The sequence below is a fragment of the Schistocerca americana genome, chromosome X, assembly GCF_021461395.2.
Source record: "Schistocerca americana isolate TAMUIC-IGC-003095 chromosome X, iqSchAmer2.1, whole genome shotgun sequence".
Classification (NCBI taxonomy): domain Eukaryota; kingdom Metazoa; phylum Arthropoda; class Insecta; order Orthoptera; family Acrididae; genus Schistocerca; species Schistocerca americana.
Window position 1 is genome coordinate 479,003,129 of NC_060130.1, and position 13,651 is coordinate 479,016,779.

The 13,651-nt window shown below is 41.2% G+C and overlaps 1 protein-coding gene across 1 annotated transcript in view; it reads left to right on the top strand.

Annotated features, from left to right (window-relative positions):
* Positions 1-13,651, top strand: part of LOC124556082 (protein eva-1) — a 350,386-nt gene that overhangs the window by 230,399 nt on the left and 106,336 nt on the right. Inside the window, exon 5 of the mRNA XM_047130109.1 lies at positions 12,251-12,400. Within this exon, the coding sequence (XP_046986065.1) occupies positions 12,251-12,400 (150 nt within the window). The remainder of the gene's footprint in view (positions 1-12,250; positions 12,401-13,651) is intronic.

Consider the following 13,651-nt stretch of genomic DNA (forward strand, 5'->3'; position numbering starts at 1 on the left):
AATAACACATGCATTTGACCACTTTTAAATTAGCATAGTTTTTAATGGCACTTGCAATCAACATTTAAATGCGTTACTGGCAAAATAATAAACTGTTCATTAAATAAATACACAAGTATGACAAAATATGAGGTATTGATGCTGTATTCATTAGCTGTGTAAATGTGGAATATATGATGTTCTGACAAACATTTCCGATATAAAAGATGTAAAAATCAAGAAATAAAATACAAACAGATACATAGATTTCAGCGATTATAGCTATAGTGCAGTGCTATAATCTGAGATATCGTATGCTGAAATCGCGTGAAGCATTTAACATTGTTAATTCAGAGGTTTATTGTGAAAACATTTCACACTGTAAATTATTGCCTTTGTTGTTTTAAAAATATTAAAATTACTGTTGTGTCACGGGATATGCCTCATTTATCTTATATTGCCGGTATAGTCAGATTTCCTTTAATACTTGATGTGAAGTATTATAGACTCTTGAAGAGCTGTAAGAAGCCATCTTTCAGTTTGTTTCAAAGCCCGCCATAGCTGGGAGCACTGTTAAGCGATCGACACGTCGTCCAAATTTCCCTTACCGAGATTTTCCCCACATCTGGTCCTTTGCTGACGCTGCACAAGGCTCGCGTGGAGCGGCTACGTGACATCCTCTTCCGACCGACTCGCAGCCAGCCCAGCAAGCAAATTACACTCTCATTGTATCAATTCTAGGCGGCCAATTAGCTCGCCTACATATGCGTAACGTTACGTAATGGATATGCAGTAAAAGTAATAAACATAAAGATAAAAAATAGCCCAGAGTGTTTTTCGTAAACCAAGAACTCAACTTATGGTTACCTGACATTGGTAGCAGGAGAGCAATCTCTGAATTTGAATAACGTAATCTATTTACTACATACGTTTACTTTCCCAGATCGTAATAAAGGCATGTATTGACAACTAGTTTTGGGAAGTTAAATTGCCATCTTCAGAGCTGAAAAGAATGTAAAAGTACTTTGCAGTTTAATAATTGTCATTCGTTATAAAGAAGAAATTCTAATCCACGCATTACGTACCAACTATATACATAGGTCATGGTCATTTAGTCATGGACATATTTGGGAACAACTCTAATATAATTAAAAATAGTTATCGAAAATCCAAAATCAAAAATTTAAAATACGAGGGCGGTTCAGAAAGTAACCTCCGATTGGTCACAGTGTGGGTTGTGGGGGGAGTAGCGACGCCATCTGTGCGTTCACGCACTCAACAGGTCAGTCGGCATCAAGCCGTGGTCCAGTGAACGTCGTACCTGCGCTAGTTTAGTTTTTGTGGCAGTTTGAAATGTGTGCTGCAATAGAAAACCCCGCCAAATGTGAAGTGCGTGCTGTCATAAGGTTTTTTACAGCCAAAGGATATTCTGCAGCAGCTATTCATCGTGAGCTTTGTGCCGTGTACGGACCAAGAGTTATGAGTGAAGGCGTTGTCCGTGAATGGGTACGTTTATTTAAAAGTGGACGAGAAAACGTTCATGATGAAGAGAGGAGTGGTAGACCATCATTGGTGACTGACTAACCCGTTCAGACAGTTGATGCAACAGTTCGTGAAAATCGACGTTTCTCAATGTCGGAGTTGTCTACTGGTTTTCCACAGATTTCTAAGACTCTCTTGTACGAGATAGTGACAGCAAGATTGGGTTACCGTAAGTTCTGTGCACGATGGGTGCCCAAAATTCTAACCGACCACCACAAAACTCAAAGAATGGCCTCTGCATTACACTTTCTGTCACGTTATGAGGACGAAGGAGAACCATTGTTAAACAGAATCGTGACCGGTGACGAAACCTGGATTAAGTACGTGAACCCTGAGACAAAAGAACAATCAAAGATGTGGGCACATTCAAATTCGCCTACCAAACCAAGAAAAGCCTCGCAAGATTTTTCTGCCAGAAAACTGATGGCAACGGTGTTTTGGGATGCCAAAGGGGTGTTGTTGGTTGAATTCATGGAACGTGGTACGACCATTAATCAAGACGTGTACTGTGAAACAATAAAAAAGTTACGACGGGCTATACAGAACAAACACCGTGGTATGCTGACTTCCGGTATCATTTTTTTGCACGATAACGCCCGTCCTCACTCTGCTCCCAGAACAACGGCCCTTCTTGAGTCCTTCAAGTGGGACGTTATCAACCATCCACCTTACAGCCCAGGCCTGGCGCCAAGTGATTATCACCTCTTCATGCATTTGAAGAAATGGCTCGGGTCACAGCGGTTTGATGACGACGAAGAGCTCAAAGACGCGGTCACAGGCTGGCTCCAGGCACAAGCGGGTGATTTTTATGCAGAAGGAATTTCAAAGCTTGTGAAGAGATACGATAAGTGCCTCAATCGCTATGGAGACTATGTAGAAAAATAGTGCAAAGATGTAGTTGTAAAAAAATGGTTCAAATGGCTCTGAGCACTATGGGACTCAACTGCTGAGGTCATTAGTCCCCTAGAACTGAGAACTAGTTAAACCTAACTAACCTAAGGACATCACAAACATCCAGGCCCGAGGCAGGATTCGAACCTGCGACTGTAGCGGTCTTGCGGTTCCAGACTGCAGCGCCTTTAACCGCACGGCCACTTCGGCCGGCGATGTAGTTGTAAGATGTATATATTAAAATACACTCCTGGAAATGGAAAAAAGAACACATTGACACCGGTGTGTCAGACCCACCATACTTGCTCCGGACACTGCGAGAGGGCTGTACAAGCAATGATCACACGCACGGCACAGCGGACGCACCAGGAACCGCGGTGTTGGCCGTCGAATGGCGCTAGCTGCGCAGCATTTGTGCACCGCCGCCGTCAGTGTCAGCCAGTTTGCCGTGGCATACGGAGCTCCATCGCAGTCTTTAACACTGGTAGCATGCCGCGACAGCGTGGACGTGAACCGTATGTGCAGTTGACGGACTTTGAGCGAGGGCGTATAGTGGGCATGCGGGAGGCCGGGTGGATGTACCGCCGAATTGCTCAACACGTGGGGCGTGAGGTCTCCACAGTACATCGATGTTGTCGCCAGTGGTCGGCGGAAGGTGCACGTGCCCGTCGACCTGGGACCGAACCGCAGCGACGCACGGATGCACGCCAAGACCGTAGGATCCTACGCAGTGCCGTAGGGGACCGCACCGCCACTTCCCAGCAAATTAGGGACACTGTTGCTCCTGGGGTATCGGCGAGGACCATTCGCAACCGTCTCCATGAAGCTGGGCTACGGTCCCGCACACCGTTAGGCCGTCTTCCGCTCACGTCCCAACATCGTGCAGCCCGCCTCCTGTGGTGTCGCGACAGGCGTGAATGGAGGGACGAATGGAGACGTGTCGTCTTCAGCGATGAGAGTCGCTTCTGCCTTGGTGCCAATGATGGTCGTATGCGTGTTTGGCGCCGTGCAGGTGAGCGCCACAATCAGGACTGCATACGACCGAGGCACACAGGGCCAACACCCGGCATCATGGTGTGGGGAGCGATCTCCTACACTGGCCGTACACCACTGGTGATCGTCGAGAGGACACTGAATAGTGCACGGTACATCCAAACCGTCATCGAACCCATCATTCTACCATTCCTAGACCGGCAAGGGAACTTGCTGTTCCAACAGGACAATGCACGTCCGCATGTATCCCGTGCCACCCAACGTGCTCTAGAAGGTGTAAGTCAACTACCCTGGCCAGCAAGATCTCCGGATCTGTCCCCCATTGAGCATGTTTGGGACTGGATGAAGCGTCGTCTCACGCGGTCTGTACGTCCAGCACGAACGCTGGTCCAACTGAGGCGCCAGGTGGAAATGGCACGGCAAGCCATTCCACAGGACTACATCCAGCATCTCTACGATCGTCTCCATGGGAGAATAGCAGCCTGCATTGCTGCGAAAGGTGGATATACACTGTACTAGTGCCGACATTGTGCATGCTCTGTTGCCTGTGTCTATGTGCCTGTAGTTCTGTCAGTGTGATCATGTGATGTATCTGACCCCAGGAATGTGTCAATAAAGTTTCCCCTTCCTGGGACAATGAATTCACGGTGTTCTTATTTCAATTTCCAGGAGTGTATTTTTATTTAACTTGGTGTATTTTTTTAAATCAACCGGAGGTTACTTTCTGAACGGCCCTCGTATAACATCCCAGAGGTGAAAGTACTTCGTTGAAGATGCTCCAGTGTAACATTACACAACTGCTGATAGTTGTTACAGACATATACAGACCATACCTAGACTACTTACAACAGTCAGTGACTAGCTGCTGCAATCAGCAAAAAGATGTGCAAGTCATTTATGACAAAAAATGGCCCATGCACCCTGCAAAAGGTTCAAACTATGTTCACCATTAAAATACATGGAGAAAAGTGGGGAGGGCTACATAGGTGGAATCGAGGACAGTGCTGTGAAGCAACTCGTCTCGAGCATTGGCAAAATGAAATTTACTGTCAGACTGAAACTGTGAGCCAGACCTACATTCGAAGTCAGAACATTTACCGTTCGCAGGCAAGTGATCTACCGACTGAGCTACCTAAGCACGACTCACAACCCATCATCACCTCCTACCTTCCAAAGCGCGGAATTAGAGTCTCGGTCCGGCACACAGTTGTAATCTCCCAATAAGTTTCATATTAGTGCACGCTCCACTGCAGAGTGAAAATTTCAGTCTGGATTGGCAAAACGTTTTGGAGACTTACATAAGAATTTATTGCAATATTACATAAGGACGATCGTTGTAAATATATACCGAATGATGGCAAATTATTAGTCATAACATACTATTACTAAAATATGTAGCAGCCTTATAACAATTGCCGTAACGGAGACATTAATACCAAAGCAGGTTTTAATTCCATATTACCCGATGCTTAGTGAATAACAAACTGGAAAAATTTAAATTTATGATATGTACATGTATTACCGGTATCTCATATAACATGGCAAGTATTAACTGTTGGGCCTTGTGTGAAGTGTTACCCTAGGTCTAGGTTAAAGTACTCGGTTAAAAGTCCGCTCCTAGGCGAAAGCGTAGTTCAAGATTAGAGGTATATGACCATACACTGTATACAGATCCAAACGCCAACTGATGGTTACGAAATCGAAGGTAAATGGGCTGTGTGGGTCGCATCGCAAGCGAGTCATAAAGCGGTTCATGTCCAACCGTTTATAACTTATGCTGATGGCTAACTTGAAGAACGTTTAAGCATTATACAGACACAACCATTGCAAAAACTATGTACAGTAGAGTAACAGTCATGCAATATTGTTAATGTCATACGTAACAACGTTACAGCCACTGATACGATATGTCAGATCAAGTCTTTGTAACGTCGAAAAACCAACTTCATAGTTTACGTTGATTGCTAATCGGTTAGAAATATTGTAAAATCATGTATACTCTATATGTTAGTTATCCCGTGTCCTACCAACCTCCACACAATTTTCACGTTCTTCTGCTTACATCAAAAGGGAATGAACAGAGTTTACGGAACTTTGCTATCAAGCTCCTTTATCTGTATATCTCTATTATTCTTTGGTGCGTCATTAATCGATATATAATATTACTATTCTGATAGTGTTTTAGAAAGCCTTTTGTTTCTGCCATTGGTTATCCTATCCACTGTTGGAACAAGTCTGCAAATTCTCGCCAGAGTGCATTAGAATACGATACCACAAGTATCACCACCTAGCGAGGAATTCACGAATGAAGTGGTAAAAGCGCGCGAAAAACGTTCCGTTAATTTAGTTTCCTTGTCTGTTGACTGCGTTTGCGGTTAACGCGCGTCATTAGCAATTTTGTGAGTGTATTGTGCTTGAGTTTAATTAATTTTACTTTCTTGCGAAATACTATAGCACACTGCGAGTTCGAAAGCAATACTAGGTCAGTGCAGTGTGCAATTTATCATGTTAAAATTTGGAATGTGCGGTTAACATGAAAGTGAAGAACCTTTGTGCGCCCATATCCGAACTAAACATCAATCAAGAACAAAATCAGTGTAAATCCAGGCAAGGGTATTACACGTGCAAAGTTGACACTGGCTGACAACGGCTGATGGGAGCGACCGTAAAGGCATTTCTGATTTACAGTCGCTGCCATCAGCCACCGCGCCGAGTGTCAACTTTGTTCGTGCGAGTAAATAAACACGCATCTGTAACAGAGCAACGTACAGTGCAGCCGAGTGGTCGTGTGGTTATGAATTGAAAAATCGATTTTCCTGTTTCACCTGCCTTGAGACAAATAGACAAATAGGCTGAGAATGGTATCACAGACTTAAAAAATTCTCACAAATTGGTGGGAAAGCACAGTTCCAGTGAAAAACATATAAATGGTTTTACAGAGTTTTCGGTGTTAGGGAAAGTGGATATTACGTGCCAACAGGATAGTACTTTCCGCGTTAATATAAAGACATATATGAAAATTATAAAAAAAAATCGGTCTATGTTGGGTAAACTGATAGACTGCATTGAATTTTGCAGCAAATTCGAGCTTGCATTAAGGGGCTTGACGAAACAGAAGATTCCAAGAACTCAAGAATTTTTCGAGGTCTAGTTGATCTGATGTCAGAACTGGACGGCGTCTTGAAGCAGCACATTATAGGAAAACCGAGTTTTCTTAGACGTGTCCGAAACATTTAGAAATCAACCGCTGGAATTAATTTATGAGGTATGCTTCAATCTCATCAGGAGTGAACTGTCGAAGACAAATTTCCTTGCAATTGAAGTTGACGAAACCACTGACTGTACAAATTTGTCACAGCTGCTCGCAATAATTCGGTATGAGCTACAGGGGAAAATTGACGAAAGCTTTATTTCCTTTGTGCGACCAAAAATTCATACTGTAGACGATGTAACTGCAGTTGTTTGCAATGAGCAAGGGCAAATGAACGTAAATGAAACTCCTGAACTACTTATAGCTCAGTGTTGCGACGGTGCATGAGTGGAGTTAAAATCAGAATGAAAAAGGTGTATGAAAATGCTCACTTCATTCTCTGTTACACACATCAGTTAAATTTAATTGTTGAACGTTGTGTGACAGGCAGTAAGCAAGTGCAGATCTTCTCCAACAACTTGGAAGGAATATCTGCCGTTTTTACCAGTCTCCTAAACGCACAGCCGTTCTTGACGAGATAATTAAGACACGTATTCCTACCAGTCTTCAGTCCATCGGATGGAATTTCAAGTTGCGGAGTGTAACAATTATATAAAAATACCAAAAGGGACTGCTGAGTGCATGGAAGAAATTGTTGATGGTGATGCTAATGATTACAGGATAATAAACAAGGCTATGCGACTGAAGGGTTTTCAGCACGACAAAGATTTCCTCTTCTAGTTACATTTTCTTTTAAATAAAGTCATGCCTCATTGTGACATTTTGTTCAATCAACAAAAGCAAAGGAATGCTGATGCAGGTAAATGTGTTGATATGTATCGCACTGTGCGGCTGTTGTCCAGTACCGTATGCTAGAGCCTCACTTGACACTGACGATCACGATCACTGGGAACAGAAAGAACGAACTGCAAAACGGGGTCGTTCATTGAATCAAGAATGGTGTGCGTACGAGTCATCTGCGACCGCATCATGACTCAGATCAGTGATCGATTCAGTTTTAATTATCACTTGTGAATTGCACAACTGTTTGAACCATTGTTGTTTTCATCTTCAGACTTCCGTTATGAACGGAATGTTATACAGCCGAAAGGATTTTGAGAAAGCATCAGGTGCTTTGACCTTGTTGAACTTATTTTATGAAAACAATTTGGCAAAAGCGTTTCCTAAAAGTGTTAATCTTCTGCAGGTAATAGTAAACTTCCCAGTGAAACAGAGAGGCAGGACGCAGTTTCTTTACGTCAAAGCGAGTCGAAACATAACATGCGTAATACAGTGAATAAGAACAGACGTTTTGCGCTTGCAATGTGTTCTCTCGAAAAAGGATAACTGAATCAGCAAAATTTTAATGAAATGGTCATCACCATTTTGCAGTGCAGAAGGGGAGACGAGCTGATTTCATCTATAAGCGAGTGAATTGAGGTATGTAAGCAAAAGTTGGAAGCAATTTCTGTCTTGTAACTATTAGTTTGGCTTAAGATTTTAAGTGCATGAAAAGGATATTGACATTTTTAGACACCTACGTCACATTAAAAAACGCGTCATTCTTTTGTAGTACAGGATGTGGTGCTGAAGTGTCACATTTTCCGAACCTTTAGCACGAGAAACCATACAAAAAACGACACGATTCGGAGAGATCTTAAATGCGCCATACCAGTTAATATGCATATTTTCTTAATACATAAGTATGGTACGACAAATCCTTTCTTGTTGCTAGGGTTCTACAGCTGACGCCGCATCCCGCATCTCAGTCTCCAAATGCCTCGATCGAGCCGTTCTTCCTCATCCTCTTCCAAAAAAATGGTTCAAATGGCTCTGAGCACTATGGGACTCAACTGCTGAGGTCATTAGTCCCCTAGAACTTAGAACTAGTTAAACCTAACTAACCTAAGGACATCACAAACATGATGGCCAGGTCCTGCTGAAAGTGTCATCACTTCTGTCTCCATGCTGTTCATTTTTGGAACACAACCTATGACCAGCTTAGAGACAGAAGTGATGACATTTTCTGCAGGACCTGACCCTAATTTTGCAGCACAATGCTCAAGCACGTACAGTGCAAGCTGTTACTGATTTGTTTGACTGATGGGGCTGTTAAGTGCTATACCACCTGCTGCACACCCTGACTTAAGCCCTCATAAGTTCAACTCGATTTCTAAACTGAAGGAAACACTTCACGGCATTCACCTCAGAACTGCTACAAATTCGTCGGGCAATAGACGGTGGCATTTGAACTGTCAACACAACTGGCACTGCTAAGAGGATCCTACAACTTCCACATCACTGGCAACAATAGTAGATTATTGCCATCCTTTGATGTATTATACAGTACAATGAAAATATATATTTATTATGTTTCTAAGTTATCTTGTAAAAGACTACTGTCACCTGGTGGTAGCCCTAAACACTATTTAGCCCATTTAATTGCTACCTGCCAGTGTGCTGTCAACTCTCAACACAATCACAGCAGGCAGTATCCTAGGAGCCACATGTATTTGGTCATAAACTGTGTGCGTTTGGCACAATAATGGTTTTATTGTATAATGTTATACTGGAGCATCTTCAAAAAAATATGTTCACCTCTGGCGTGTTACATTTTAAATGTTTCGTGTTGGATTTTCCATAATAATTTTTACTTGTATTACTGTTTTTCCCAAATATGTCCATGACTAAATGACCATGCAATACATAGAATGACACAGTGTTCTATGTCTGTGCATGGTATGTAATATGTGTATTAGAATTTCTTATTCATAATGAATAATGATTATTAGACTGTAAAATTTGCTTGCAATACTTTTTCAGATCTGAAGTTGGTAATTTAACTCACTGAAACTAGTATTCTGTATACACATTTTCTGTGATCTGGGCAAATAAACTTCTCTAGTAAGGAGTTTACGTTATTTAATAACTCAAAGCTATGTTTCCAATGTTTATAAAAAGAAAAACTGACAATCAATGTGTATTAATAATTATGGAATATGCTGGTGAGACCTACACTTTCAAAATCTGAGAGTTTCTCAGTGAGCAGTGGAGAGATGTGTGTTGGAATTTATTTGGATAGACATGAAAACTGAAATTAGCAAAGAAACAGAATGGAGAGGAAGATGCGATTATCACTGCAATGAAAATGATATGTATGCAGTAGATGGATAAAGAAAGTTCTTTGCTGACTTCTGAGAGATAAGACCTAAATGGCAATCTAATACAACTGGATAGTAAACAACACTATAAAACACAGGAGCAACATGAGTTCATATATGTGCAGACTGTATCACACTGAAAGATGTGGAGAAGGACTTTATCCAGCAGTGAATATCAAATGGTTGTTGTTGTTGTTGTTGTTGTTGTTGTTGTTGTTGCTGCTGCTGTTAATCATAGGGACAGTGTGCAATATTTTCAACAACGTTTTTTGACTATATTGATTGAAATTTATTTCTAGGATATACTGAAAAGTTTTAGTTTAGTTTAAATTTTTGTGTGTTCCGTGCATCATATTCCTAACACCTTGCAGTGATGTGGTATATGTTGGTTGATTCACAAGTAAGACATATTTTCTCTGTGAAAACATGTGTACATGCAAAGAATTGAAGCATGCAAAGTAGGTTAATTTTTTGATGCTTTCGTCACCAAAATCAACAGTTACACTTAGAACAAATATTGCTGAACTCAAGCATTTGAGAAGCCTTAAATACAGGGTTTACAGAAATTCCCATTCTAAACTTCTAGGACTTTTAGAGATAGTAAGCACATAACGCTTTGAATCGGAGCACATGTCCAGAAATGTACCATTTCTGTGCTACAGCTGTATGAAAACATGTTTGCTAGGTAGTTATGCAATAGGGTAGTCATGGTGGGGGCTGATGTGTCGGATCGGCTGATGACATTTGATGTCTTTCCTACCTCTCTAGCCGGCCGGTGTGACCATGCGGTTCCAGGCACGTCAGTCTGGAACCGCATGACCGCTACGGTCGCAGGTTCGAATCCTGCCTCGGGCATGGATGTGTGTGATGTCCTTAGGTTAGTTAGGTTTAAGTAGTTCTAAGTTCTAGGGGACTGATGACCACAGATGTTAAGTCCCATAGTGCTCAGAGCCATTTGAACCATTTATTGAACCTACCTCTCTGACCCACTTCAAGTCTCATTCCCATGTGTGTGAGTGTTAGAACAACATGGTTGAGTACACGTTTGTAGCATACGCTGACATGATTCTTCTGAATTGCGAAGCTCATGGTAATGGAAAAGCTGCTCGTTGCCTTTATCAAGACCAATCTCCACAAAGTCTGATTCTATCACATACTCTGTTTGCCACTGTTATGCAACAACTTCAAGAAAGGGTACTTTCAGCATCAGCAGGTGAGGATTACAGGGTCCTGGGTTCGATTCCCGGCTAGGTTGGGGATTTTCTCTGCCAAGGGACTGGGTGTTTATTTTGTCCTCATCATTTCATCATCATCATCACCACCACCATCATCATCATCATCTTCATTTATGAGAGTGACTACATTGGATTGTGAAAAGAAAATGGACTGTGTAAAAATCAGGACTTCGAATGGGTGCTGACAACCACTCCACAAACCAAATATCATCATCATCAGCAGGTGTGACTGTGGTGCTCCAAGGAGATGCTGCACACCCATATTGAAAGGGGACACACTGCATTCCCTCAAAGAGAAACTATCAAGGAGTACATGTGCAATTTCTGTGGCTTCTAAGTTCAAAATATTATCTACTCACTCCCCAGTAAAAGTCTTCCAAGTTTGGAATGGAAATTTCCAAACAGCCTGTACATGATTTCCAGTAGAAGTTTTAATCAGTGCGGACGTGCAGGAATTTCACAAAGTCAGTTTTATATATTCCATTTCCCGTGTGCTGCATCATTGGTGATGATGATACATCTTGTTTTGTACAGAACTGAATGACTGTGTTTTTTCTACATTAAGTGATAGACCATTTACTGCAAAACATATTTTTAAATGTTTTGTTTATTGCTTAGTGTGTTGTTGCAGCCCTGATATACTTATATGGGTCACTTTTTTCATTGTCATCATAGGGCACTGGACTTGTAATGACCTTCATTTAATATGAAAAGACAAATGTTGATAAGGCGTAACATAATTTACAATGGAGGAAATTAGCTGAAATCCTTGAGGCGAAAATATTCTCATCACCAGGATTAGCTGACAAGGGGAGATGATGTGTGGGCATAAAATGCCTGAATATAAGAGTTTGTGCCAATGTTCTTGGTTAAATTTCAAACATATCTGCAGTGTATACTGGAGTGGGGGCATAATCTGTCCATCAGATGTCAATATTTGTGTTTTTAAGAAGACTAAACTATTTAATAGCACTTTTTTTCAACCCCTCTCCCCATATCATTATCAACTATATCAAGACTAACAACAATAATACAAACTTGACATTACAGTTACATGAGCATTCATTGCACGGAATAGTTACAATTAAAGTACAGATATGATAACCAGCTAATAGGTGTCAAATATAAAGGCTTGCATTGTGCTATGAGCCACATGAGAAAATTGAAAAAATCTCCAGTTTAAACGTTCTTGTGTAGTTTTGTAACTTTTTCGACGGCATTTTCATATCTGTGACTTTGAAACCGATTTATTGTTTCAGATGAGTTTCGCAGCAAAGTCGCATGTCAAAGTGAAACAGTGCACCTGCAGTGCAATCCAAATGCTCGAATTGCTGTCTACTCAGCAAGCTTTGGACGCACTGAATATGAAAGTATACAGTGTCCACAGCCACAGGGTGTCCCTGAGGAAAGTGAGTATTCAAGTTTCTTTAAACAAATTACACAAAATTTTGTAACATCTATTTGTCCTGTATTTCCAGTGACCTTTTTTGTTTTACTCACTAAAATTCTTGTCCTTCTTGTGGTTCACTTTTCTTCTCATTACTTTTATGTAAATTAATTAAAGTGAGTTCCATTCATGGAAAAATAATATCTTTTCAGTAATTTTTTCACAGTACCAAAATACAGAATTCAAGAGATTTTGTAAATGTAGGAGTACATTTGAACCAAGACTCATCTCAATGATTTTCTTCTCCAGAGCTTTGTACGTGTGACTAATTTGCTGACCCACTGAAATTATGTCATCCACTTCATATTTTGATGCTAATCTAATGCAGTACAATTTTTCTTCTGTACACCTCACTGACATTAGGCATACAATATTTCTGTATATTTTATATTTTATAGTTTTTGTATCAGTTCTATAACATTAAAAGTTCTATAGCAATGTGAAAGCATCTTAAATTTTCTTTTATGTGTACCAAAAACTTTTGATGTGTATATGCACACACATATCCAGTGGTCACAGACCCTGTAGACCCCACACTGATTCCACAAATTGCCTCCATTCCTTTTGGTTTTGCGCTCGATTACTCCAGCTGTCTTCAGTCCCAGGGCTGCCAGATTCTTCACCAGGTCATCCATCCAGCACTGCCTTGGTTGTCCTGTGGGGTGTCTGGTACTTGGTTTCCCGTCAATTGCCTTCTTCATGGGCCCTTCTTCTTGCTTACAGGCTACATGACACACCCATTGGATTGTTCTGCTGTTCAGTATCTGTAGGATTGTTGTTCATCGCATCAAGAAGTAGACTTCCTTGTTCTCTCTCTTCTTCCATTCTCCTTTATTTAAGATTTGTCCCCATATCTTCCTTATTACTCGTCTTTAAATATTGATAGTTTTTCCTTTCCTTGTTTAGTCATGCTCAAGTTTTCATCATCTCATACCTATCGATGTGCAAGTCGCCAAAGTGGCGTCAAATCAAAAGACTTCCACCCAGTGAATGGTCTATCTGACAGGAGGCCCTAGTCACATGACATTTACATTTTTAGTCATTATAAATATTTGTAAGTGCCTGTTTGCTACTCATCACTTGGCTATAAAAGTGAGTGGTGATTTCTGCTCATTCATTTATTTACCCATCCATCCATGCATCCAACTTATTCTGTAGACCTCATCCTAAGAGTAAGCTTCCATGAATCACTAGAAAGTCTACATGAAAAATA